Here is a 27,907-nt window from a genome sequence, read left to right as displayed (position 1 = left end):
AAGCTACAAATTTACAGGGGAACATCTTAATTATGCATTTTAATTCCCTGTACAAAGGGAACAAAATTATTTCCAGCATTACTCCTTACCTGAACCAGAACACCTCTTTTAAAAAAGCAGCACAGAAGATTGCCATGGAAATATCTTCACATCTACAAAAAACAGCCTCCTACCTAGGAACCTCAGAGTACCAGTTGAAAATGCTTCTAACAACTGGAAGTAAAAGAAAAAGCCAGCTAATGCCTGAATTCCAAGAGGTTCTTTCTTAGAAAGCCAGCTTTCTTCATTTCCATCTCTATCAGTACAAGCCCTTTGCCACTGTTCTGTGAAGATGAAACTATATGAAAATTCCTCCCTCCCCACTCTTGACAACCTCTTTTCTACCTCTGGTGGTGAGCTGACTACCATGGAACTGGCAGCCTCTCCCAGAACATGACGTGTGCTCAGTGACCTTCGTCTCAACCTCTGGGTCTGCACTCCTCTTACACCCTCCTCCTGACCATGTGCTTCTTTGTTTTAGAGCGCTTTTCCAACTGTAAACTGCAGACCTGAACTTCCTCCCTGGTCTGGGACACTGGGGAAATGCAAAGGAACTGGGGAAATATCCTTTTAAGGATAAACAAATAAATAATATAGCATTCACATAAACTAGCACTTTTGAAGACCCTGTCATCTAAGAAAAAGCTAAGGCGTTACTGGCTACAAGAAAAACCACTTTCTGTCTCATGAACATGTTGTCTTCTGGGCATCACACAAGAGAAGTGGTGCCTCATGACAATTACCCCACTACTTGTTTGCTTGCTTGTTTTACTGTAGGGTCTAATTAGTCAATCTCCATATTATGAAATTGAGTATTTCAATCTAAAGAAAACAAAAAAGTCAGTCAACCTTTGCTGAACTACACCCTATTTTTCTATCTGCATGGTTTCACTGAAGCAAAATGATGTGTATGAATTTTAAGACTATACTCCTCTCTATCCCAGTTCCCTAATTATACACCCACCTTTTAGTAGGTATCTGGAGCCCATGATTTAACCCCAATAACTGACTGTACAGTCATGTGAGAAAGCTGGAAATCAGGCTTTCCATGGCAAGTACACCAATACCAGAATTATTAGATTAGCTTCAAACTATCCATTCTTGACAAATCCTTGATTTATATTAATGAACACTCTTAAACACTATGTAAACTTGCTAATGCCATTCAAATTCTGCAGCTAGAACAAACTGAAATTTCTATATTGAAAGAAGATAATGTTTTTGACTATCTAGTGTAAGAAAGAAGGAACATCTATATCTTTTGAGTAAATTTTCCCACTGGGCCCAAATTTTTCCTCTAGAATTTTAAATCTTTTTCCCGGAGCTTGAGCTGAGATTCAGTCTGCAGTAGCATTAAGATTATCAAACCAAAGGGAAAAGAATAACCAAAATCCTATTACACGGCCTACCTCTTGAAATCCTCCAAAGCAGATCAACAGCTTTGTTAATGATAAACTTATTTTGAGAAGTCATATTTAAATGAAATTACAACATACAAATTATGTTTCTGAGCCTCTGCTTCCTTGCACACTTCAAACTACAGGCAAAGTTTGTATTACAGCAGAAATACAGCCCTAAATAATACAGGTACTCCTTAATTTCAGGCAACCTTGCAAGACCTCAATGGCCATAGAATCAGTGACGACTGTTTTATCTGTCAGTTTTTCAGCATGATTCTAGTCTTGCATCTTGTTGAAATTTATCATACTTTTCAGATATTCAAACAAAGAAACTGCTGAAGGTGTTACATGAGACATAAAGCAAGTAAAAAACCTCTAAAGAATGGAAAAGCCAAGGCAAAGCTGGACAGGACTTGGTAAGAGGTGCAAAAAATAACAAGAAGGGACTGTGTAAGTACACAGGTCACAAAAAAAGATCAAGGAGAGTGTATGCTCCTTAATAAACAAGAATTGGTGGCAACTGACATGGAAAAGGATGAAGTACTGAGTTTGCTGTCTCAGTCTTCACTGGCAGTCAGGCCTCCCTCCCAATTCTCTCTAGTCCTTGATTTTCTAGACTCTTGTGTGGGGAAGCAAACTCCCTCCCACTATAAGCAAAGAGCAGGTTCAGAACCGCTTGAGGAAGCTGAACAGGTCTATGGCATCTGAAGATCCACATTACAGAGTTCCCAGATAACTGGCTCATGTTGCCAACCCACTGTCCACTGTATCTGAAGTCACGGCGGTTAGGGGAAGTCCCCAGTGACTGGAAAAAGAGAAACACTGCTCCCATTTTTAAAAAGGGCAGAAAGGAAGACCTGGGGAACTGGAGACCAGTAAACCCCACCTGTGTGGTTGGCAAGATCATGGAGCAGATCCTTCCAGAAGACATGGTAAGGCACCTACGAGACACGGAGGCGACACAAGGCAGCCAGCAATTGTGCCTGACCCATCTGGTGGCCTTCTATGACAGAGTGAAAGCAATGGTCAACAAGAGAAGACTAACAGATGTCATCAATCTAGATGTGGAAGGCATTCAATATGGGTTCCACATGACATCCTTATCTCCAAATTTGAGACAGATGGATTTGATGGAAGGTCCATTCAGTGGGTAAGGAACTGGCTGGATGGATGCAGCCGGAGAGGAGGGGTCAACAGCTCTGTGTCCAGGTGGAGACTGGTGATGAGCCCCTCAGAGCTCTATCTTGAGACTGCTCCACTGCCCCCTCCAAGGAAGTATTCAGTACTGGGCTGGATGGGGTCCTGAGCAACCTGATCTAATGAGTGGCATCCTTGCACACTGCTGGGTGGTTGGAATGAGACAGAGATCCCTCCCAAGCCAAACAATTCTGTGATTCTGTGAACCTGCACATTTTTGTGAAAGTCTGTAATGCCTGCTTTTTCCTTGTTCTCCTTCTTATTTGCCTTTTTCCTTGCATCATATCTTGCAACTAAACACTGTATAATTCTGCCTCTTAAAGTTACCTAGACAAATTTTATCACAAGTTTCTTGCCGTCTATTATGCTCCACACTTTTCCCTAATTTTCCTGTATCCCAAACACCTTCTACTAGGCCCCCTGATGAGGTGCATTGGTGCTGTCCTGAAAAAAACCTAGGGCCAACACAGATACTTCCCAACAGGTTTAATACATTGGTGGAGGGACAACAGCACCAGTGAAATTTTGCCAGAGGTAACAGAGACCACATGGACAACTCTAGACAAAAGTATCACCTCCATAGTCTTCATTCTAAAAAAAGTAGATCAGTAGGGGAATTGGGATGGTAGGCCAACTGAATAGACTTTGGAATGGTCAAATGAATTTAAAATACTTCCTTCATAGGCATGTTTGTGATTTGTCACAAAATGCACTCACAACTGACAATGAATAAATTCACCAAAATAATTCCAGTTCTGCAGAGAGTTATTTCTATTACAATGTAATTATTTTTCTTTAATTAAATCAGTAAGGAATAGCAAATGCAAAAAGCACTCAAGGTGTAATCCTGATCCTCAGACTACTGTTACCAGCATAATGGACGCAGAGCTGTTTAGAACTTGTTTTAAGGCATAAAATGACTTGGATTTTCTTTAACAGTGCTAACTCCCTTCACCTTTTAATAAGCTCTTGAAGATATTAAAGTTCCTGTTTTCTGTAAATATAGACCTCCAACCCTAACTTCTAACCTCCAATCTCGCTGAATCCTGCAATTCTTCTGAGTTTTCTGAAAACTACCTTTTCATATACACTTGCTAGGCAGATGAGTCCAAATTCTACCCTGTCTCTGAAATGGGCATAAAAATAATGGCTACATTGTCTCAACAATGTCCAAATTACTTATTAATTAATTTGGCACATAGGGTTATTACCTTATAACCCTATGTGCCAAAATGCAGAAGCTGCTGTTAAAAGTGAGTGATGTGTCACTGTATCAACCTAATACTCAAAGAATTCACCTAACCACTGAGAAAACATGGTATTACAAAACTGCCTAGACCATGTCACATTAACTAATTTAATTTGCTGCACGTCTTGAGAAAACATTCAACACTGCATTAAGTGTCCCTGAAATAGTTCAATCAGGTCCCAGTGTAAATGCTGTCAAAAAAATACTGCTATAGCTGAAAAAATTAGTTACAAGCACTACTATGCCTTCTCCAAAATTCTTGCTGTCTTTACTTGGTCCTTCAAAATTCTGAAACCACATGTAAGCTGAGTAAGGGCATTGAAACACTGCTTTCACATTATCAATTTAATATCTGTTATGCATTACCTTTTTCCTCAACTATGAATTTCAAGACTAGTGCTGGAAGAATTACTTAGAGTTCCCCATTCCTTACTTCGGCTCACATCGTCCCTCCTATACTCTTCCCACACATATGTTAGCACCAAGTACTAAGAGAGAAACAGAACTTTCTATACAGGCAAGAAAAATGTGTTAGTTCAGCTGAGCAGAACTTGCTTACACTGGCAAGAAAAATGCAAAACATACTCACTGCAAGATTTTGTCCCCTTTCTTAAAACATTCTTAGCTACCTGTGGTAACTTCACTTGATACTCTTCATTCAGGTTATATAGTCTGCTTTGCAAACCAGTATTTGGGTTTTTTTGAGGAGAAAATTTAAGAATTTATTCACTATTGTATTATACCTTGACAGTGAGCTTTGCCAAATGCTGTAAAACCCAGATGCGATGGGACCAGGCATTGTAGTTGCTTGGATATCTCCCAGCAGCTTCAGAGCAGACATTCATTTCCTCCTGCACCAGTCGGTGAATCCTCTCCACAGGTGCTGCTCCCAGGTTTCCTTTAGTTGCATGACTGGGCAAGGAGTTTTCCTGAATTAGTTGTTGCAGCACCCATCGTCTGGTTAAACGATGTAAAGCGTTAATGGTGAGAGAGCAGTTTTAAGAGAAAAAGATGTTTTTTCATGTGCATAAATCAAACCTCTCCAATATTTCTACTCTCTGAACTATACTCTAGCTAGGTAATGAGTGAGCAGTAAACAACCATCTGAATGCTTGCCATGCTATAAACTATGACACGATCATCACACTCCCAACACAGCTGCACCAGTTTGCTCACTCTAAGTGATCACAGCTACTTACACAGCATTACAAAATAAACCAGAAGGAAATAGCAAATTTGTGAAAGAGTGCAAGCAGCGTGTGCATGAAATTTCTAACTCGCTCCTCTTTCAAAGTCTTGCACAGCACTAAAAATGAAGTAGCCAAAGCAAGACAGAAAGAAGTGATTTAATAAAAATTAACTCTGCTTATATATATACATATATACACTCTGCTTATATATATGCTTATATACAGATGCTTAATACCTCTGTAAAAGATACTAAGCAGTACTGCACACTGCAATTCAAACTGGTTTCTGTACACCACCAGCAGTAGCAAAGCCCAAAAGTCTTGTGGTTTCAAGGGCTATAGGTATAAACAAAACAAAGTTTCTGCTGATAATTACACATACTTGATTTCATATATCTGAGATAAGCATAGATTCCTATGGTTCTGGTTTTTTATTTTGCTTTGGACAAAATTTTAGTGGTATTTTTAGAAGCAACCTCAATGCTGCATCTGCAGCCCCAGCACAAAAGGGTTCTACAAAAACAGATTATAGATGTGTAAATTTCCACAGAGCAGCCCATGTCAATGGAATTGCTATGGTCCTGTGTGGAATGCTCTGGAGAGACTGACATCCCCTGGTGTGCAACACAGAGGTTATCCTGTTTGGTACTGGCTCACATTGGTTCCAAAACCAATGAATTGCTACTTTCAAAGGTGTCAAAATTTCTTTTAACTCCAAGTTAAAAGAAATCAATAAACAAAATAAAAGTAAGAAATTAACTGTTTTGAAAGAGAGAATTCTATTTTGCAAGCCATATGTAAATTTATTTATCTACATATATATAGGTATATAAAAAATATGTAAGTTAACTATGTATTAAAAAAATTGTTAACTCATCTGCTTTTTCTTTTATTTGAACACATTCACAATATGCTTGTTCACATGTGAGTTTTATCTACATTGTATCTTTTTCACTCAGTTATCAAAAAAGAACAAAGTACTGGAAGACAATATTAAAGATAATTTATAAGAAAGCAAATTTAAACTGACTGTTTCTCAGCATAAAGTTACAAGCAGTGTATGAACACTTTCTTTCTACACACCGTTTGCTCTAAATAAAGATGTACAGCTAAGCAAACCATGCTCTGTTGTATAACAGTATTTTATGAAATGTGGTAATTTTGAAGAATTAACTTTTAATTTTTAAAAATATCTTTGATCCAAACATCACCTTTTGTATTTTTTTTTTGTTTCAGTCCACAGCTATGCAAGAAATAGAAAACTCAAAAGTAGTCTAGGCAAAAAAAACTCAATAAGCATGTCACTCTTGAAAAAAGATATATATTATTTCATTAACACCAACATCTGAGTAAAACCATAAAGACAAAATTTTTCAACTCTGCAATTATTTCAGTTTCTTAGAACAAGCATGCTTTATAAGCCAAGGAAATCTGAAAAATTACACATGCAGGAGAGAGTGAAAAAATACAGACTTCATCGTCTCTGTGGCTACATCATCAAAAACCCATAAAATTAAATTAGAGCTACTTTCTAGGCAGTGCAATCATAACCTCAGAAGATGTTAAAATATATTTCTGGAATCTGTTGAATATCATGGTATTATTTGCTTTTCTTTTTTTTTTTTTTTTGTCTTCTTCTATTTCCTGCATTAATTTTACTCCCATTAATTTGGAGTCACTTTCACTTTTGCATGTTACTATTGCTCTTACAATTCCTGGAATGACTCCAAACAAACAAAGGATTGTTAAGTGACAAAGTCACAATCAATAGATATACTGACTGTATATGCACAAGATATATTTGAAACCCCAAAATATAAAGCAGGAGGTCATCTGACAAAATAAATTACAGGTATTTGACATCTTCAGTGAGTGTATCTCCCATGCATAAGAAAAAACAATTTGGTTATGTTTTACTGAATTTATTCACAGCCCCATTATAAGTTTTTGCATCTTCTGCCTGAGATTTAATACCATGGGGGAATAGGAAACCCAAAATTAATCATTATCCTGATGCAGAGAAGTATTTTTGCAAATCTTATTTCCTAACATGTATCAATCAGGGTTAGCATATCCAAATCCAAGCCAAACATTTGTGCAATCATCCTTAAATACACTTTTCTGATGTAGGCAAGTAAGAGGAAGAAAAACAAATTATGACACTATCAAAATACTCCTAATTTAGATTTGCATGGAAATTATAGTCAGAATTTTTTATTATTTCTAAAATGTAAATAAATATAAAGAACCTAACATTCTGACTTATTTGATAAAAAACATATTGATCATCATAATGATATGGATGGGATCAGGTTCAGAAGTATTAACATGCAAAAAAAATCCAATTTTTCTGGTGTTAGTTACCATGTAGAAAAGGTAAACTACGACAAACTGCAAGTATATTATAACTACATACTTTTGCTTCAAAACCATCAAGCAGCACAAGTCAGTAGCATGAGGATGATGAAAAGAAGCTGAACGTCAAAATTAAAATTCGATGCTGCAGAAATTCATTGTTGTTGCTGTATCAATGAAACACCTTGGAATATTCCAGGCATTGCTTACTAGGTTTACCTTGAGACTTTTAAGTTCATGCACGCACTGACAAACAAGAGTTTACCAACAACTTCCACTTCCAAAAATTCTCATATAGTCAGTAAGTTTTATGTTTTTTATAGAGTATGAATTCTCTACTGCAGTATCAACTTTACAGCTGCCCTACTGCTGGACATGTTAAACACAAACATTGCAAACTGCTTCCTAATGTGATACATTTAAATCTCTTTAGGGCTGTCTATAGAAGGTTGACATAGCTTTTTATTTGGAGCAATGGATCTATGCTTCACTTGGCTCTGCTACAGGCATTTTATGGTCAGTCATGACTGAGATGGTTAGCTTTGTGAACCTGAGTAACTCTGGAGTTAAGCTTTCCAAACATGTGATTTGTTATTTTAATATCCAGTAGATGTGACTGAATGATTTCATTTAAGTTAGAAATTATAAAAATAAATTCACCAAACCAGTAAGACCAGTATTGAAATGGAAAAGAACCCAGGTTTATTTACAAAGGTTGGCTTTAACATAATCTTCACTTTCTGAAATGTAGACAAACAATACAGTAGTAAATCTGAGGGAAAGGAGAAACCTACAGTACTCAAAAAGTTAAAATTGATGGAATCCGAATTTTCACATTGAGGATTTCAGGTCCTGCAAGACATGATAAATGTCTAAGGAAATATACCCCCCCTCCAAAGTTTACTTCAAAAGCGTGCAGCAGAAAAAGTACACATGATTTCAATTCTAAGTGTAGAAAATAGACAGGTAGCTTTAAAAGCCAAAGCACAGTATTCTGCAATCACTGGTTCAAAGAATCTGATATCTAGATCTTCCTGCATCTATGATTCTCCTTAACCCAAAAACAGGAAATAAAAAACCCTAGGGAAATTGTTTCAGAAGTCAATAGAAGGCAAAGGAAACCAACCTATGAATCCATGTTTCTGGACTTTTTGGAAACTTGGTTAACGCCAGTTTTCCAAGATGCAAATCTTTAAGTGGATTTAAAGTGCCAGACAGTATTAATTCTTTCCTACAAAAGATAAAATAAATCTGTGTGAATAAAAGTAGTAACCTGAAAACAGAACACAAATCCCAATAACAAACTGCATGGCATTTCTTTTGTATCATAACAGAACTTCACTGTCAAACTACAAGAGTTTAAAAACTCTCTAGTGCTTTAATCCATTCTACTATATATACATATGTACTATACATATGTGCACAAAGAACTTTATTTTAATCTGAAGTCATACAATCTGTTAGTTCTCAAACCTACCCAGAAATTACTGAAATTATAGGGTTACATACATGAACAAACATCCCTTCTTCAAATTAAGCCCTTAGATCATGTGTACATCTGGAAATACTCTTACATATAGCACTCCTCCACACCTTTAGTTTTGAAATACTGTTCAAGATACAGTGTCAAGGTTGCTCTTGCCTAAATTTATAAGAAAAAGGAAAATATTCTCTGTGTGTAGAATGTTTTACAAACTTAACAAAAAGGCTGCAACTGCTCAGTTTACTTAAATGTAAAACAATCTTTGGTTTAAAAAAATTGAAAATTTGCCCTGACAAAACTTAATGTTCATCCAACACAACCCTTACAAGAATACCTCCTATAGACAGAGCAAAATGAAAATCTGTACTTGGCCTTCTCACCTTCTTTGCACAGAATTCCCTACCCCTCACCCTCTTCTTTCTAGCTCTGTAACTCTTATTGCCTGTCCTGAGCATGTTTGTAGATATCACCCCATCACTGGTTACTCCAAGGGCATTAGTCTTCATACCCTATTCTCCAATCTAGTAGGTAGCAGCTTTGAAGTAAAGTTACAGTAAATTCCGAAGTTAGAATCTGCAGAAAGAAAACACACATTTCCCAGAACCTGCAGAAGTCACAACTAAAAACTGAGAGTGCAAGAAGCAGAAGAAATTTTGGCATTGGTTTGGGTTTTGGTTTTTCTAATAATTTCTGGTTCATGGTAATGATAGGCATGGCACAAGTAAGTGAGGAGCATATGATCAACTCTCTGAACAAAAAACCCCAGTGGGAGGGGAGGAAATATTTTCTGGAAAGATCTGCTATCAAATAAGAAGCCAAAACTCCTCTGCAGTCTGATGCAGAAAACATAATGTTGTCCTAAAGTTATGGCCCAAGTCTCACAAACAAATTGACATATTTCCCTTCTGTCAGTACATATTTTCTGTCTGAGTTGGTAATTTTTAGTAGGAAACTGACTCCATCTGGTACTTTGGCTTTGTGTTGCTGTAATTGAACTTAGAACCACGGTCAGAAGCTAATGGTTGCAACACTAACAGCGAGCAAATATTATTTAAAATTGAAGCAGAGTAGGGAATGTATAAATCCTTAAGCAAGTTTTGCTTCTGATAGCTACTGGAGCACCTGTTTTTATCTCAACCAAGTTCCAGCATGCTTCAGATTCGACGCTTTCAGATGGTTTTTAACAGGCAGTTCAGATATACTGACCAGAAGTGGCAAACTGATCAGACTATTCTGTTCTAATGCTCTCAAATTTGGAAAGCAGACAAAATAAATATTCAGGGTCTGCATTGGAGCAGGTGGAACAACTGCTTCGTTACTGCAATGCAAAGGTGACATTTTGGTAAAAATTACTTACCACACAGACACAATGAAAATACAGCTTTTAAATCAGTCTGATACTTAAAACAAATGTATGTACATTTTTAACAAAGATTTAGATTACCAAGCCCCCTACCTCCCAAAATCTGAACTTTCAGTGAAGTAAGTGTTCTTTCTGTATCAAAACATAGACTCTTAACTAAGCAGCTTCACACTTATACACTCTTAAACTTCCTCTTTTGCAAAGTTGAGGAACAGTACAGACAAGATCCACCTTCACTGCTGTAGTAGAAAAGCTGCTTTTAGATGTAATGATTTTTAAATGAGAGGTTCTCCCATTCACAGAGGACTGCAAGCATTAGTATGACTGAAGTACCATACACTCCCACATAAACCTCTTCTGAGCTCTTTCAGCTAACATCCAACTTGGGATATATAATTTCTAGCTTACTTTATTGCTGTGTGGATCATAGATAATGTTTCAGTCTTAAGGATTATAGCTCCCATAAAAGATAATCTGGAGTAATTTTTACTTGCCTTACGCTAACACTTTCGAAGTCATTTATATCTGAAAGCAAAATGTGACTTTTCAGAGCATCTTGTTACCTAATGTCTTTTCATCAATTGTACATGCCAGGAAGTATAACAGGAAGAACAAAGGCATTTATAAAAATTCCTTTACAATCACTTCCATACAAATTTTGGTCATTTTAACTTACAAGACTTTTCAACTTCTAAAAACACAAGCTAACTGAATTTAGGATTAACAACTGGAGATATCTCTTATGCCATTCAGTAAAACAGGGGTTTCTCTCTCAGTTCCTAGGAAGTGACACATCTATTCTTTAGCAAGTCCTTCTCTGCCACATAATTACCTCTTGCTCAGGGTCTCAGGGTTTAGGTTATAGTCCCTGGTCTTCTGTCACTTTCCAGTCACTTCTAATTTAAATAAATAAATAAACAACAGATGTATGTGGTAGGCATATTTCAACTGTTCAGAATAGCTACAAAGTAAAGGCAGAGCACCTAGTCCTAGTCGGCCTAGATAATATGTCTAAAGTTCTGTGTTCTCTTGTGCTTCATTAATCAGATACAACTTTCTAAGATTGTCAGCTGAGCTGAAATGCCCACTTGTCTTCCACAACACCATTCAAGTCTTCTGACATGGCTCTGCCAAGTCCTGTGTCCTTTCCTAGGAAAGGATTTCCTTTTCTCTCTCTTCCTGTATCTTCAAGTTCAGTGCTACTGAGTCAACCACTACCTCTGAAGCTTTCAGTAGAATTCAATGTATGAAAAAGAGATTATCCCAGCCTACAGCGAATAAGTCAATAAATTACAAGAATGTGTGCAGGGCTGCTATTCAGCAAACAACTAGAATACTTTTTAATTTTAAGGCTACTTAGGAGTCTATAATGCTTTTTTTCCCCTCAAAATAAAACAGCGAATGTAGAATGCAAGATGAATGTATGTAGAATGTATGTAGAATGCAAGATGAACCTGGCAAGACAAAGACTGTCTGAGCAACAAGATCAGTCATCCCACAACAGATCCATCATGTTCTGCAAGCAGAGTGCAAGTCTCATACAATTAGTTCTCAGCTTGGAGTACCTCAGGATAAGGATTTATTACCAGCATCTGCACAGAACACAATCAGTCCTCTACTCTGTGACTTTTTACACCACACATCTGATTGATCTAGCTTGAACTGTAATTTCAGAGAAGCTGAAATATATGTCAACATAACAAAAGTGCCTCCCCGTCAGAAGAGCAAACTCCCAGCAGAAGCCTAGAACAATGAAGGGTCAGATTCAGCAAAGCAGTTCCCCTGCTAGAATGGGCTCGCTGGTAACCTCCACAGATACTGACTGGCTTGTGTAACAAGATCTCTCTGGATGCTAAACAGAGCTTCAAAGACAGACTGACTGGTAGATCACTAGTCAACAATTCGGGGAGTAAGGCCCACTTCTGTAGTAATTTGTATGTTTTTGTAAATGATAATCATCAGAAAAGAGAAAACAATCCTCATCCGTATTCCTTAGCATTTTTAATTCCACTTACAACTTTCAACTACTTTCCTCATGCACATAAAAGCGAACACTTTCAGTTGTCAGGCACAAAAAAGCCTGACTGATAAGGATGAATGCATGTGCAATAAAAAAAATTCCACAAAACATAAACCAAAAATCAATTATAAGTACCATAAAATGAGATTACTGTAGCAGCTCTAGTACTTATACAAGTTCCTAATTCAATTTTAACTTCACAGCTACTCAAGTTAGACATTTTCATGACACTAAACCCTTTGCTATCACATTCATCCCCCTTTTTTAGACCTGAGAGACAGAAAGAACACAGCAGAATCCTTCAGAACTGTATCAGCAGTGAAAGAAGAAAAAAGAAAAAGCTGAATTTGTCATAAGTAGGGCTGACAAACAGACACAGCATCAGAAGTGCACTGTAACTACAGAAGTCCTGTTTTCCATTAATGCACTCCTAGAGACCATCACAAATTTGCCAGCCCTCCAGCCCTCCTGAAACTATAGCTTTTATAGACTGCCTCCAGTCTTACCTTGGCAGCAGAAAGAGAATACTCCTCCAACTCTGAAATTTACAAAACAGCTGTAAGATTACAAAAGTGTAAGGAATTGTTGTTTCTGCACCTCCTGAAGAGCAAGGAGGTAAATTCCTCCTCCTCCTCCATTATGACTCCTGGACAAGTTCTGAAGGTTGACCAATGATGAAGCTAGGCTAAACTCAACAGGTACAAGAAAGTAGAGGGAAGGGGGGAAATGCGTTTGAAATAAAGGGTAGACACCTTCTCCCCCTCTCTTGCAGTGTATCTACTGAGCTTGATAGCCTGCACTGGTAGTGGCAGCAAACTGAGATGGAATCTCAAAAGAACTCAAAGAGAGGTAAAAATGAGAACAGTGAATACACACAGCAGACTGAGCACTACCCTCATTAACTGCAGGAGGAAAGAGGAATGGTAGTTCAGTGGGTCTTATACACCCTGAAAATGTGGTGCAAAGATGCCTTCATATGCAGCACTGTAATCATCAGCCTTCAATTAAGAAAAACACAACCAAAAAAAAAAACCACACCAAACCAACCCTCCCCAAAAACAAAAACAACAAAAAAACCCAAAACAAACAAAAAAACCAAACAAAAATAAAAACAAAAACCCCCAAACAAACAAACCAAAGAAGGGCAGTCTCAAACTATCTGCAACATATAGGAAAGAAGAGATTTTTAACATTCCTTCAAGCACTTCATAGTTGACAAGTTCTTGCTGCGTCACTAACAACCACTTGAAACAAAGCTTTCAGCTGACTCATGTAAGGCCTGGGCCTTTTGATGGCATTTTCTGAATGCAACATACCTCACATTCCAAGCAGTGGTGAAGTCGGGGTTCAGCAGTAGCAGGGTACACGTGATATCTATCAGCTCTAAAACGATGGAACAAGAGACATTAAGATTAGCAATGATTTGCACACAGCACTGATCCCTCTGCAGTCCCTTACTCCCTCTCATTCCTCAAAGTCTTCCTGCTATGGGCTGCTGTACCTCTGTAAAATATTGCTCTTATTCCAGAAATGAGAGCGCATTAATTAATTAATAGTTAATTTAAGAGGGAGCAAGATCTGCCATATCCTCCCTTTTCATTATTTAAAATAATGAACTGAGTATGCCCTGAGCAAGGAAAAATCATAATATAAAATCCTTGAGTATTCAGTGATTTTAACTACACACACTATATACAAGAAGCAGAGAATTCTTCAAAGAAAATCCAAAGATTTTTAAATACTACAGAAAATAAAAATATACCCTACTATTTTAGAACAAGTCTGAGCTGCAGATGGCTGCCAGAATACATACAAAAATACATACACTATAAAAAACCTGTAGCTAAAAAATGAAACACCACAGCTATGAATGAGGATTACAAAAGAACTCCCTATTAAACTGTACAGAAAACACTTTAAATACATTGTTAAGTGCCTCAGACTGAAGTTTTAAGACTAATTCAATAAAAAACCCAAAGCAAAAATGAAAACATTTGCTTGCATCCCTGCATTTAAGCACTGTATACCGCAGATTTATGTATTACACTTATTTTTAACTATGTCATAAAAACTGAATGTGACTATACAACCTTTTACTGTAAATTAAATTTGGCTACATCTCTCCTAATCATCCTGAATTTAACATACTAATTAGATCATACTTCAGGTGATTTCCAGCAAATAAGAGGTACTTCATTCATTGAAGGAAAAAGAAAAGGATGGTATCTCATGGAAACAGATCTCTGGTTAGTGCAGTCAATATGACTGCAAAATGAATGAACTGTTTAGAAATTCCATAGTAACAATACACAAATTAATTCAAAATGCAAAGGGACTTGGCTTCAGGTATCTTTGAAACAAGAGTCAATACCTAAGTAGGTCTAAAAGTGAAATACCTTCATATATTACTGTGCGTCTGATTGATGATTTATGTCCAACAAAGAAATTTAGTGTTTTCCATTATGTTCTTCATTATGAGGAACATGCTAAGCCACCATATAATGCAAGGGGTAATGGAGGGGGCATGGTGGGGAATTCTTTGGTGTACTGTGACTTTACACTAAGCTGTAATGTTTTGAAAAGTGTCTCAAGGAAAGAACTTAAATTTCTATTTTCACAAGTTAAATCTCTCTTTGCTGCCAAGGAATAAATATTTTTCATACATGCAAAGCTTCTTTCTAATTTGCTGCCTGAATGTACAAATATTATTCCTTGGTTTACCCAATTCCTGAACCAGGAAAGTATTTCAACACCCATTTAATTTTATGCAGCTGACTATCCCAATTCAAATAACCAGGATTACTCACATACACAAAATCAAACATACATAAAATTAAACATCTGCTAAGTGTTTTGTGGCTACTGTTTCAATTTTACATTCAGAAATCAGTTTTGAACATTTACAAAAACATAATTTTTATAAGGAGGTAAAGTTAAAATTGTGAGCTATGATTGTTTTATGTACATTTTCCATTTTACCTGCAACAATGGTTTTAGCAATTATTAGGTACTAGCACTGCATGTGTTATAGGCACATCAAGCAATAGTTTATTATAGCCTATTTCAGTTTTTTGAATACTTCTCAGAAAAGCCTTTCAAAGTCTCCTTAGAACAACACAGCTTGCTCATACATGATTTCCAGTTAATATGACCGTTCTGGTAATCTCAAAGGTCTGTAACAGCACCCAATCAAGTTCAACTTAAACAGAACTTGTTTGTATTTTGTCCATTTTTCCATCACAGAGGTTCACTTCATCTTGAATATTATCAAAGGAAAGATGCAGATAAAAGCAAAATCTCCAAGTAGAATCCAGTTCTTTCATATCGGTATTCTTTGATGTAACCAATGAAGATTTATGAAGTGTGGATTCTGAGCCAGAGATGTGAAATGACACAATTTAGTAATCTCTATGCCATTTTTCAATAGAAAAATGGCTCAATTTATTAACCTCTGAGCCCCTTTTTATTAGGAAGTCCTATGACAGATCTGGTACACAATGATAGTACTTGCCAACTATTCCCCTGTGTCAGTAACAAAACCCAGAATCTTTTATTTACAATTTAAAATTACTTTCTACTAGATACATTTCAGGCAATCTATTGCATTATAGGTGCTCACACTGAACACGTCCTTTTGCATATTAAGGTCTCCCTAACTGCAAAAGGACAAATAAAACAATGTGGTTCTAGCACACCTTTAAATATGGCTGTATCCAGATTTTTAGATATTCTGTGAGTAGTTTGTAACAGAAAACCATCTTGACAAAACATATATAGTATGCATGCATAAATTTAAAAAATATTGGAGAAAAGATAAAAACATATTGTAAAATTGGGATTTCTAAACTCAAATAATAGCAGGGGGAGCAGTCATGACTCTGGATTCCAAGAATCCAAAAGAAACTATAACTAAACATCTGTGTCACTAACCTACCAATGAATGACTATAAAACACCTCCTTCTTCCACGATCCTGTCACAAAAAATACCAGACACTTGAATCAGCACCCTGTTGTTCTCCTCTGTTCTATTTTAAATGGTTTACAGTGACTCAAAACGGAAGAGGTGAGTAGAGACTATATCTGCAATCACCACTTATAACAAGCTTCAATAGAATATACAATTGAGTTCTGAAGAAGTAATAAACAAATCTATTTCTTTACTAGATGCAAAAGACAGCAACTACCCTGACAAATTCCAGGCATGCACCTTCATCTACAAAAGCAATCTGGCACAAAATTCTTGAGAATACTTAAGAGAATATCATAACATCTCTTGACAGAATATACATACTTATAACATCTCAGAGATGAGTCTCTAAGTCCACCTGGGAAAGACTTCCGCCTTAATTCTCTCCACCACTGCAGTTCAGTTTCTGCTCAAACCTTTTATCAAATGTGAAACTCAATTATGTTAAAACATACTAAACTCCTTTACAAATAGGGTTTTAACATGAAGGACCTGACTGTGTTTTACAGTGGTTACAGAAAACCTCAGCAGTCATGAAAATGCTGTAGATACCTCTTCTGACACATGTAAATGAAGAGACAAAACAGAATAGAGTTTCACTTTTGAAATAAAGCCAAGCAGGCACTAGTTTAAAATGCATGCTACTGCAGTATTCACTGACAGAGTTTTCTGAGCTGCATTTTGAGAGGAAGGGTTGTGCATGAAGCTTGTTTCCTTCAGCTTTGAGGGAAGCAGAGGCCTGCAAACACCATCCCTGTGGCATCAGCAGGTGTGACAGCATCACCACAAAGCACCTGCACAGGTGTGACTGGAGCAGGGCACCAGCACACAGGTAATGGCTACTAGCTGTCTTCAGACACCCAAAAATGTGACATAAATGTCAATGCTTCTAGTTTGTCTTGAACAAGAAGTTTTTCTCTGTGTGGAAATTTCAATGTTTAGACCTTACAATAACACTTGAGACCAAAATGAAGTTTCCCTGCTGAAGATCTGTAGCATAATAACAATATACATCACAAACTCCTACCTCAGAGCTCCAAAAGCACTGCAATGAGAACCACTGGTGTTGCTAAGATTGCCTGTGCTAGTAGGTTCAACTCTTTAAATGCTAAAGTTTGTATTTAGTTATGTGTCAGTCAACATTAATTATATTCCCTGTATTAAAGTTCAGTTTATTGAATTTTGTAATCATCTGCATTACAAATTTCAAATCTGGAATGTCACAATCACCTGTTTCTATGAGAACTGAATAAATTAGCAGTCGGTTGGTGGCAGTGATCAAAACCATCCTGGTCTTAATAGGTCCAACCACAAACCACAAAGACCAAGAAGATATGGAAGTTACTTATGTTAGCAATACACACCCCCAGGAAGAGTCTGTAATTTTAAAGATGTCTGTGATGAGAAAAAACATTCAAGAAAATAAATTATGTATAAATTAAAAAGTAAAGGGCCACGTAAAATTTATAAAGTCCACATAATGACATGTCATCAACCCTCTAGGAGAAATGTGGGAAACACAATGACACAAACATACACAATCTGTTAGACAAAAATAAAACAGTTAATGGGTCAGTCATACCCAGCAATACATGAAAACACTTCAACTTCTTTGAGCTACTCTTTGGAAGGGTAATTAATTCTGAGGATCAAGCCAGTGCACTGTTACTCTAACATCACTCGAGGTCTACAGCTAGCACTGGAAGACTCTTCATGGCCAGGAAAATGGGTTCCTTCTTGCCATGATCTGCCTTGCCTGCCATTTCATGCTACTCTTTCCAAAACGCTTGCATTATACATCCATATGTTTGTAATAAGAAATCAAGGCATGTTTAGCAAATCTAGACCCCACCATCAAGCAGATAAAAGAAGGCAACACTCTCTGCCTTAAGAATCCTCCCACTCCAAGATCCTCTAAAGACCTTGATCTTTCTCCATATCACCTCCAAAGGCAAAAGAAGCTCAAGTGCACATTTACAGACCTGACCAACACCACCTGACTGTGCCATACTCTACACTTTAATGAGCATCATGCACAGCTGGCTTCATACACTTAAAGTGAAGCAGAATACAGCAATAAAACACTAAAGAAAAGTAGATATTGAAGGAGAAATGCTACTGGCCACACATCATCTCCTGATCTACACAGACCTACTCCAAAAACTAACCTAGCAGTAACACCAAGTAGAACACCATGTTAGTTATGACTAGGTGGTAGAGTCTGCACCAGATGTATGCTAAAATCCCACTATTTAAAACATAATTCTTTAACTCTCTATTTCATAAAGCAGCCAGGGAGATTGGCTTTGCTATAGCTACAATCAACACAACTGAATGAAGGGTGACTGTTTGGTATGCTCCAGCAGGGGAAGACAATCCCACACATGTTGAAGCAAAATGGACACAGTCAGTGCTTTATAGACAGGTTAGTTATAAGTAAACAGAAAAAAATTAAAATACAGTAACAATCCAAAACTGAAACCCAGTTGCATATGAGATACTAAAAATCTCAACTCTGTGAGTGGTCACAGGGTACTCTTCAACACAACAGATATCCTGCTTTCTGAGGAATATTAAAAATACCATAGCAGGTAAAAGATACTAGAAAATGGTCTCTAAGCAAAACAAAACAAAAAAAACCCACCAGAAATAAAACACTAGAAGCCCAGCATAAGAACATTCTTTATTCCAACTGCTACTTAGAAAGTACTGCAACAATAAACAAAACAGTTGCTTCATAAACTAGTTATTCTTTTTCATTCTTGCTCTGATCAGGACTCCTTATAAGCAGTCAAGTACCTCCTATGTCACACCTGTTCATAATTCTTTATTTTGAATTTTTTTAAAGAACATATACAAAAGAATTTTTCATGCAAGTTAAGCTAAAAACCAAACCAAAACAAAGAGATGAGAAAGGAAATAAAACTTTACAATTACCAAGCTGTAGGGACTAATAATTTCTGGTACCTCTGCATCTGAAACACTCATTTCTTACAGTAGATATATATGTCACCACATTTTCCTTTTGACTCAGGAAGAAAATTCCTTCTGCATCAACTAACATCACTTCCTCAAATAATTCACAGAAGTTGTCTGCCTCTAACCTTTCCAGTTTGGGCAAGAGAGAAAGAAATTTTTTTTTCAAATGAAAATAAACTTGTTTAAGTTAAGATGCACAATTCAAAGCCTGCTCCCCTCAGTAACCACCATTTTTTCCACAACAGGTTAAACTGGCATTAGGAAGGGTAAATGACCCAGACAAAAGCATTGAGTGCACCCTCAGTCAGTTTGGGGATTATGCCACTGTGGGTGGGAGTGATCTTCTGGAGGGCAGCAAGGCTCAGCAGGGGGATCTGGACAAGCTGGATCGATGAGCCAAGGCCACTTGTATGAGGTTCTGACTGGTCCTGCCCCTGGGTCACAGCACTGCCATGCAACACCCAGGCTTGCGGGAAAGATGCTTGGTGGAAAAGAACCCAGGGGTGCTGGCCAGAACCAGCTGAACATGAGCCAGCAATGTCCCCAGGTGGTCAAGAAGGCCAAGGGCATCCTGGCTTGGATCACAATAGTGTGGCCAGCAGGATCACATCAGTGACCATCTCCATGTACTCACTGAGACATCAAGGTGCTGCAGTGAGCCCAGAGAAGGGCAACTGGGGCACAAGTCTTAAAAAGAGGAGCTGAGGGAGCTGGAGGTGTTTAGCCTGGAGAAAAGGGGGGTTGGGAGAACCTTACTGTTCTCCAAAACTACATATAAAGGAGACTGTAGCCAGGTGAGTGTCATTCTCTCTTCACAGGTAACAAACAACAGGACAAGAGAAATGGTCTCGGGCTACACCAGGAGAGGTTTAGGTTGGATATGAGGAAAAATTTCCTCACTGAAAGCGTTGCCAGAATTGAAACAGGCCATCCAGGAAATGGCATAGTCACCATCCCTAGAGGTATTTTGGAAGACATGTAAACACAGCACTTAGGAACATGGCTCAGTGCTCAACTTGGCAGTGTCAGGTTTATGGGTGGACTCAGATCTTAAAGCTCTTTTCTAAACTAAATTATTTTACGATAAATAAAAATGTGCACTAAAGATCACGTAATATACTCTTCTCCAACTCAGAACTTACCATCCTTGTTCAGCCACTGTTTTCTCTGTCTGTAGAGGAGAAGTTTATTGTGGACATACGGCAAAAGAAACTTCACACACCAGCTCTCCACACCAAGCTTGTTTTCTACCAGGACAATAGGGCTCCGGTTATATCTGGCTTCAGGGCAGGGTATTAATCCAATTTCATCTCTTAAAAAACAGAGAGAAATATAATTAAGCTTATTTCTAGTAGGTGACAATTATTTTTCTCAATATGGAAATGCAATGGTTGGCAATGCTTGCCAACCAAACATTCCATCATCTTTTTTCCTTGTCTTTGCTGAAACCTGTAATTTGAATAGTTTTATTTGATTGTCACAAAGATCCTAAATGATGAAAGCCCCATTTTTTCTGTTTTTAGACTATCATACAAGCAGTTTAACTCTGCAGAATCAAGACAAGCACCCTGGTTTTGTAATAAATATGTGACAGAGCTGTAACTGCTGCTTCAGCAAGACAAACAGAACATGCTAACTAGTACAGGCGCCTGACTGACCAAAAGCTACCCAGGTGTGCCCAGCAGCAGCGTGACCAAGTGCTCTGACACTAAGGATCACACAGAAGAATATGCTCACTTCCATATGTCCCATTTTTCATTGTCCTGTGCAAGGCAGTATGATCAACGGGGGGAAGATTTGAGACACAGAGGCCAGTCGGGTTAGATGACAACTCTGTAGGAGAAATGTAAGCCTTTAAAATAACAGCGACAAACACGAGCATTTGTACCAGCACACAAAGCAGAAGAGACTCATCTGTTCAGTTTCAATGGGCCATACCATATTTTACATTTTGTCAGGTTTTTCTAGCATGCTGAATAGCAGCTTTGGCAGCTTCTTAGAAATAAACAGAGCTCATCAAGGATTCACATTTGTTTAGGCATAAGGCAACATTATTTTATTTCAATTCTGCATCATTTCTCCAACAATTCCCCCATTCAATAGAAAAAATTGTTGCTAAAAAGGGAAATCCTCAGATCTCACTCAGGACAAAAAAGATTTCTTGTGATGTCAGAAAACAAATTCTCTATCTTAAGTCTTCTTAATACAAGATTTACAGATACACAGCAAGTGTCAGCTCCTAAACCTCAACTCAATTATCGTAAATAAAATTTATTACTGGGTACTCTGAGCGTGCTGATTTAGTTCTGTGTCCTCACTGGACTATTACTGAGGTAATCAAAAGTGACACAGTGCACTTGTTTAAGAATGTATTTGCCTATTCAGAAAACCGATTTGATCTTCTGTACATCACAACATATATCACAAGCCACAAAAAACAAAGGTAAGGTGAACTCAAGGTAAAACACTGGCAAATCACATGGCTCTGTCTCCAAATACACTCAGGTCCCTTTTGCTTTCCCAGTCAGCTGAGAAGAGAGAGAAGAAAAAAGCATCCTCCTACCCCACTAAGAGCAAGAAATGAGTATCAAAGCAAGATCCTTATCTGTGCTGCTCTATTTAACACAAGCTAAGCTCTTCAAGAAGCAAGATTAAACCTAAAATGTCATTCCAGTCTGCTTCTTTCAACACAGTATCTTAATAGCCTGAAGTCTGTACGTACCACTGGGTCTTTCTTTTATGAATACTAAAAGTCCTTGGTAAAACGTTGCCTGGCCTTGCATACAGGGACATTAAAGTCTCCAAAATCAAGGAAGATGCAGTCAGGCACTACTGGTCTAATTAACTCTGTGAATTACCATAAGAACTCACCAGCTGTAACTCACAAACAGTATACCAAAGGTAAACAGCAAGGAGAGAAGAAAAACTCACAAAATAAACATCCACACCTTTACTTATTACCAAATGCAAAAAGTCTGACTTGGGTGAGCTAAGTTTCACAACACTGCTTTGAACATGCCAAAATGACAGACAGACACAGTTTGCACAAAGCTGACAAGTGGGTAGGTGTACAAGCAGCCATTGACAAGGGTCAATAAATGATGGAAAAGAGGCGAGTATGGGACAAAAGCATGGGAAGTCAACAGCAACATCATGCATGTAGCAGATTCCTTATTTTCAGTGAAGCTATGCAGTTCCCATGTAAAATAATTCAAACCTGGATCTGTAACACGTTGAATTCAGGATACCACCTGCCAGGAACTGCAGCTGGCCAGCAGCAGATGACAAGATGAAATGCATGGAAAGACCCAGCCAGCACAGCTACATCCTGGTGCTCCTGAGGCACAGAGGCAGCATAGCAAGGGCCCACAGCCTACACAGGCCTGAAGAGTCCCATTTCAAGTAGTTTCAACCACTTCAGAAACCTAGCAGACATGACTGTCACTTTGTCTACTTTGAGAGATAAAGTAGCAGCAGCTTGTGCTTTTTCACTAGCAGCATGTCACAGTACATCAATCTCAGCACACACAACTCTTGCAGCCTACTTTCATCTCTGAGATTGCATCTCTGAAAAGAAATTGCAATAGCAGCAAATTCTTAAAAAACATCATCTCTAAGTTTGCTACCAATAAAGCATTCTGGCAGAGGAGTGGGAACTATGAAAAAATCAGAACATTCATTCATAAATACTGGCCCTTTACAGCACATTCTGCTTCACATCCTGAAAATGAAGCTTCAAGGCAAAATGCAGCCTTTTTTTAAACAGCATCCATATGCTGCATTTTAAAACCTGGCCGCCCACCCAAATTGCTTACTACATTTAGAGAAACATGAGGGTATTCACTGTAATCTTCTCTTGTTAAGCAAAGGGATAAATTAGGTGACATAAAATTTTCCTATTCAATCGTTTAGTTTATCACTTTCTGGAACAGATTAACAGGCCACTACCTCAGAGACTGCACTTTCCAGCTGACACAAATACACCTCACTTAAATTAGGAAGTTGTTATTCATTATGTGCTACCTTATTTGCCATAACCAACATGGAGCTTGCATATGGGTTGAAAGATTTTTCCCTGGTTTGTGTCTTAAAGGCTGGGGAAATACATTCTGGGAAAGAGAAGTATGGGAGGCACTTAAAACAGGGTCTCAAGGCTGGTCAACAACACTGAAAAATAAAACAGACCATCAGGCCCCCAGATTTCTGGATAAATCTGATTCTCACAACCAATTACTGTGGTTTGCATTTTCATAGTCATTCTGTCTTCCCCAAAACAACACACAATGAAATGACTAGCACTTCTACCAACAGATATGGATTTGAAGGTGGGATTCACCACACTGCTCTGTTTGTGCAAAGGTGCAATTCAGGAGGCTTCTATCCTAAGCTTTCTTCCCACCAGCGCCAGAGCTCTGTTCCCGGCAGACAGAGAGCCCGCTGCCTCCTGCGGGGCTCGGCAGGGCTGGCCCACCCGCGGGCAGGCTCAGCCCCAGCCCGACTGCGCGATGAGTTTAACACTGCCAAACACCGAGTTCAGAGAGAGGTCACTAGCGACTTTCCTTTGAAAATACATCTATCGCTTCCAGACCGCGGAGCCCTCGCTGGTTCCCATGACGCGGTGCGTTTTACCAGAGGGGCGCTTGTGGCCGCCGGGCTGCGGCCGCGGCCGGACCGGTCTCCAGGTTCAGGCTCCCGGAACGAGCCAGGAAAAGCCGCGGCAGCAGGAGAGTACCGAGGACAGGGACACGGCGCCCTGCCCCACGGAGGCATGGGTGCCACCGCAGCTGCCCGGAGCCGGCCCTCCCGCTCGGAGGAGACCCGGCTGGTCCCCGCGGCCGCTCACGGCGTGACCTTGGGCCCGGGCCCGGGCCCGGGCCCGGCCCCAGCCCCGGCCGGCCCCGCCGGGACCCGCGCCCCCCCGCCGGCGGCCGCGGAGCGCGCACGGGCCGGAGCGCGGGCAGCGCTCCCTCCGCGCCGCCCAGCCGCGGCCGCACTCACATGTGTGGGTTCCGCTGGAAGGCGTTGCGGATGTCCTTCACGACCCGCTGCACCAGCACCGCCACCTCCTCCGGCGACTCGGCCATGTTCCCGCAGGCGGCGGCGGGAGCGCTTCCGGGGCAGCGCGGCCGTGGCGGGCGCGGGGCGGTGCCGGGGCGCGGCCGGCGGGGACGGGCGGGAGCGGCGCCCGCTCCTTCTGACGTGGGATTATCGCTCCCTGCGATTGTTATGTCGGCAGTCGTGTAGGCCGCGTAGCTTTAAAAGATAAGCACTATGTGCATAGCTTCTCTTGACTCCCAGGAGACATGGGAGCGCTGATCTGCAAGGTGGAATGCGAAGAGGCGATTCTAATTCTGGACCGTAACTTATGTATTTGCTTGTCATTAGAAATTAATATATTTACAAAGCATTAACCGTGCGTAGTTGATTTGTTTCTAATTTGGAAGCTTGCAATGTCATCATAATCTGCTTCATGATTGCCTTCCCCCCGCCCCCCCCCCAGAGGCCTGGTAGACCCTTCCATATATTCTCCTTAAAAATACAAAATAATAATAATGAAATGGCCTACGGGACATTTTATAGGGCCTTCTTAATAGCCCATATGTTAAGTGGAAGAATTTAGACTAAATAATGCTGGCTTCAGGGAGTTGTGTTACATGTTTGTGCTGTTCCAGATTTTCATGCGCTTCGTAGAATGTATAGACGCTGTATTTATGATGTGTGGTGTCTAAAATTGTTGAAGCAAACTGATACATTCTGGATGTCAAATAAGCAAGAATACAAATATGAGGAAAGGTGTTGAAACACTTGATAAATATTGGTAGGTATTTTTAGCTGAAAAATACAAGCTGTTTTTTCAAAATAGCTTAGGTTTCTGGGTTCAGCATAACCTTGAATTTTTAATTTATGCCTATTTGCCTTACTGGAAAGGACTAAGTTTTATGTGATGGACAGTATGCCTTTTCTGACTCGTTGCCTTCTCACTTTGTCCTGTGCAATTTGTTTGTGTAAAGGTTTGAATCACATTTGTGAAAAGCATCAAATTGAAGTTCAGTCTGGGAACCCAGTGACTGAAATAGTTCTAGCTATGAGGTTGGTTTGGGTCGAGTTTTTTGTTTTTGTAATTCTGTTAAGAGGTTTTGGTGAATTAGACCTAAATGAAACAATTTTCAGATGTCATTAATCATGACAAAAATACTCTCTGGATTAAAAGTCTAATTTTTGTGTTTGTGATGTGTTGGGGTTTTGGTGGGTTTTTTTGGTTTTAGTATTGAGTACAAGTTAAAATCAACCATAACAATGCAAAGTTCTTAAAGTACTGAAAATTGACACAAAACTACTAATGTACTAAAAAGTTGCAAAAGTAGTTATTTAGAATTGTGCAATCAACTGACAATATACTGTTTGACTTCATGCATACCTTGAAGAAGAGGACTGAATATTAAATTGCTATTCTTATTTAAATGTCATAATAAAATTTATTTAATTTGTACATCTTAACAATTATATACATTGTCAAAGCTTGTAATGTGGGCATTGGTGTTACTATTGTGCATGATACTTTATTGTAGCTTTATGCAGTGATTATTGAATGGTCACCCAAGAATGCTTACGTGCTGTAATTTTGGGGAAATGATAATAATTTTTTTCAGAAAACACTCTTCCGTTACATTTGGCATAGGGCATAAACTGTGGAAAATACACTGTAGTTAAATAGTCAGGAATTATCTCTCTGTCATGCACAGAAAACACATTTCCCTGAATTATCCATTCCCATGTGATCTGGGGCAGTCTCAAAAGTGTTGGAAACTATGTGTATGAGGGCTTCTTCTGTCATGGGTACAGAATAATATGTTCTTCTAATTATCTAAAGTGACATAACAAACTCCTAGTACATTAAAATTGCCTTAATAAATGCCTAAAAGGTTAAAACCTTGCTATTCAGATCCAATTCACCAGGTATGAAATGTAGTTGTTAATTTGTTCATGGCCACCTTTGCAACACATGTAGTAATCTTGGCTTGTTTCTGTGCCCCTCAACCATTTTAATTTGTTAGAGCTTTATGGACAAGTCCAACTGAGTTTATTGCAATTGATTTCAGTATTATATTTTTTGTGAAACCGTCTCACAGCTGGTACTAGTTGTCCCTCCTTTGTGGGGGTGGAAAAAGTGCATGGGGAAATGGGCACATCAGTCTCAGTGATTTCCATGGCCTAATATTTTTCTAAGCAGATCACATTGTATGGCCAACACGAGTGTGAAAGTGCTTCACCACTGGCCTTGCTTTTCTATTTATTACAAAGGTTGTTTGAAATTTTGACAGCCATGGCACAAATACAGGAGGCCACAGCACATTTTTTCATATAATGAAAAGCATGAGTCTTCAAATTTTTCAGTGATGGTTCTTTCACATCAGAGAATGTGGTGGGTGTGTGTATGGTTTTATACTCAGTTGTGCACGTGTTTGCTTCTGGGGTTAGCAAGCAGAAAGCTGTTGCTGTTTCAGACAGGTGCACCCGCGATGACTGAGGTAGCAGTACTTTGGTTGAGGCCTGGCTGGAATCAGCCCCCATGTGCAAACCCTGTCTTGTGGGAAGTCTCATCTTACTGGGAACTAATGCCCTGAGCCAGAAGCACAGTACCTTGTCTGGTGTGGAACTGGGTGGAATGAAGCATTGCCACACTTTTACACGTGCAGCACACCAAAGGAGTGTTTGACTGCAAGGCTGTCACTTCTCACTACAAGTGTCTGCCATCACCAGAGCCCATTGAGCTCTCCTGCACTGGGCTCTCTCAGGCAGGGAACCTTCTCAGGGTTACCTCTCAAGAGTGACAGAATGCTTTACCCAGAGCTTGATGTCTACAATGAGGGATGATGTAAAAAGGCCTAAAAGTAGTGTAGATAAACCAATTATTTGTCATGCAGTAAGTACTAGGTGGTATGACTGCTGTTCAGTCATTGTTTAATACGATATTTGGTAAACTGCACAACATTGACTCAGAGTTATGGAATCATTGTGGTTAGAAAAGATGTTCAAAATCACTGAGTCCAACCTCTGACCAAACACCACCATGTCAAATAAACCATAGCACTAAGTGCTATGTCCTGGAGGAGTCATTTCTTGAACTCCTCCAGGAATGGTGACTCCATCAGCTCCATGGGCAGTCCATTCCAATGTTTCAGCATTACTGCAGTGAAGAAATTCTTCCTGGTATCCAACCTGACCCTCCCTGGGGTGCAGCTTTAAGGCCATTTCTTCTCAATCTGTTGCCTGGGAGAAGAGACCAAGCCCCTACCTGGCTATATGCTCCTTTCAGGCAGCTGTAGAGAGCAATACGGTGTCCCCTTGAGCCTCCTTTTCTCCAGCCTAAACACCCCCAGCTCCCTCAGCTGCTCCTCACAGAAATTCTGCTCCACACCCTTCCCCAACTCCATTGCCCTTCTCTGGACACACTCCAGCCCCTCAATGTCCTTCCTGAACTGAGGGCCCCAGAACTGGGCCCAGGACTTGAGGTGTGGCCTCAGCAGGACAGGGAGAGCTGACTCCTCTGGGCACTTGTCCTGCAACTCTGTTACAGCGGTGTTCAGACACGGTCAGGTACTTCTGGCTTTGCTCCAAGGAAGCTCCAAGGTTCACCTGAAAAATTCTTTGCATATTGTTATT

At 39.2% G+C, this 27,907-nt stretch overlaps 1 protein-coding gene across 2 annotated transcripts in view; it reads right to left on the bottom strand.

The window, feature by feature from the left end:
- PTAR1 (protein prenyltransferase alpha subunit repeat containing 1) overlaps positions 1-24,396 on the bottom strand; it is a 35,564-nt gene extending 11,168 nt beyond the window's left edge. For both annotated transcript variants that reach the window (XM_054652401.2, XM_077171217.1), the window contains exons 1-5: positions 24,242-24,396; positions 20,386-20,555; positions 13,613-13,679; positions 8,557-8,661; positions 4,629-4,842 (exon numbers count right to left, since the gene is read on the bottom strand). In XM_054652401.2, coding sequence (XP_054508376.1) covers positions 4,629-4,842; positions 8,557-8,661; positions 13,613-13,679; positions 20,386-20,555; positions 24,242-24,327 — 642 coding nt within the window. In that variant the 5' untranslated portion in view covers positions 24,328-24,396. The remainder of the gene's footprint in view (positions 1-4,628; positions 4,843-8,556; positions 8,662-13,612; positions 13,680-20,385; positions 20,556-24,241) is intronic.
- Positions 24,397-27,907: the final 3,511 nt, after the last annotated feature.

Source organism: Agelaius phoeniceus, chromosome Z (assembly GCF_051311805.1).
Source record: "Agelaius phoeniceus isolate bAgePho1 chromosome Z, bAgePho1.hap1, whole genome shotgun sequence".
Taxonomy (NCBI): Eukaryota; Metazoa; Chordata; class Aves; order Passeriformes; family Icteridae; genus Agelaius; species Agelaius phoeniceus.
Note: the sequence above shows the minus strand (reverse complement) of the source record. Positions and strands in the feature narration are given on the sequence as shown.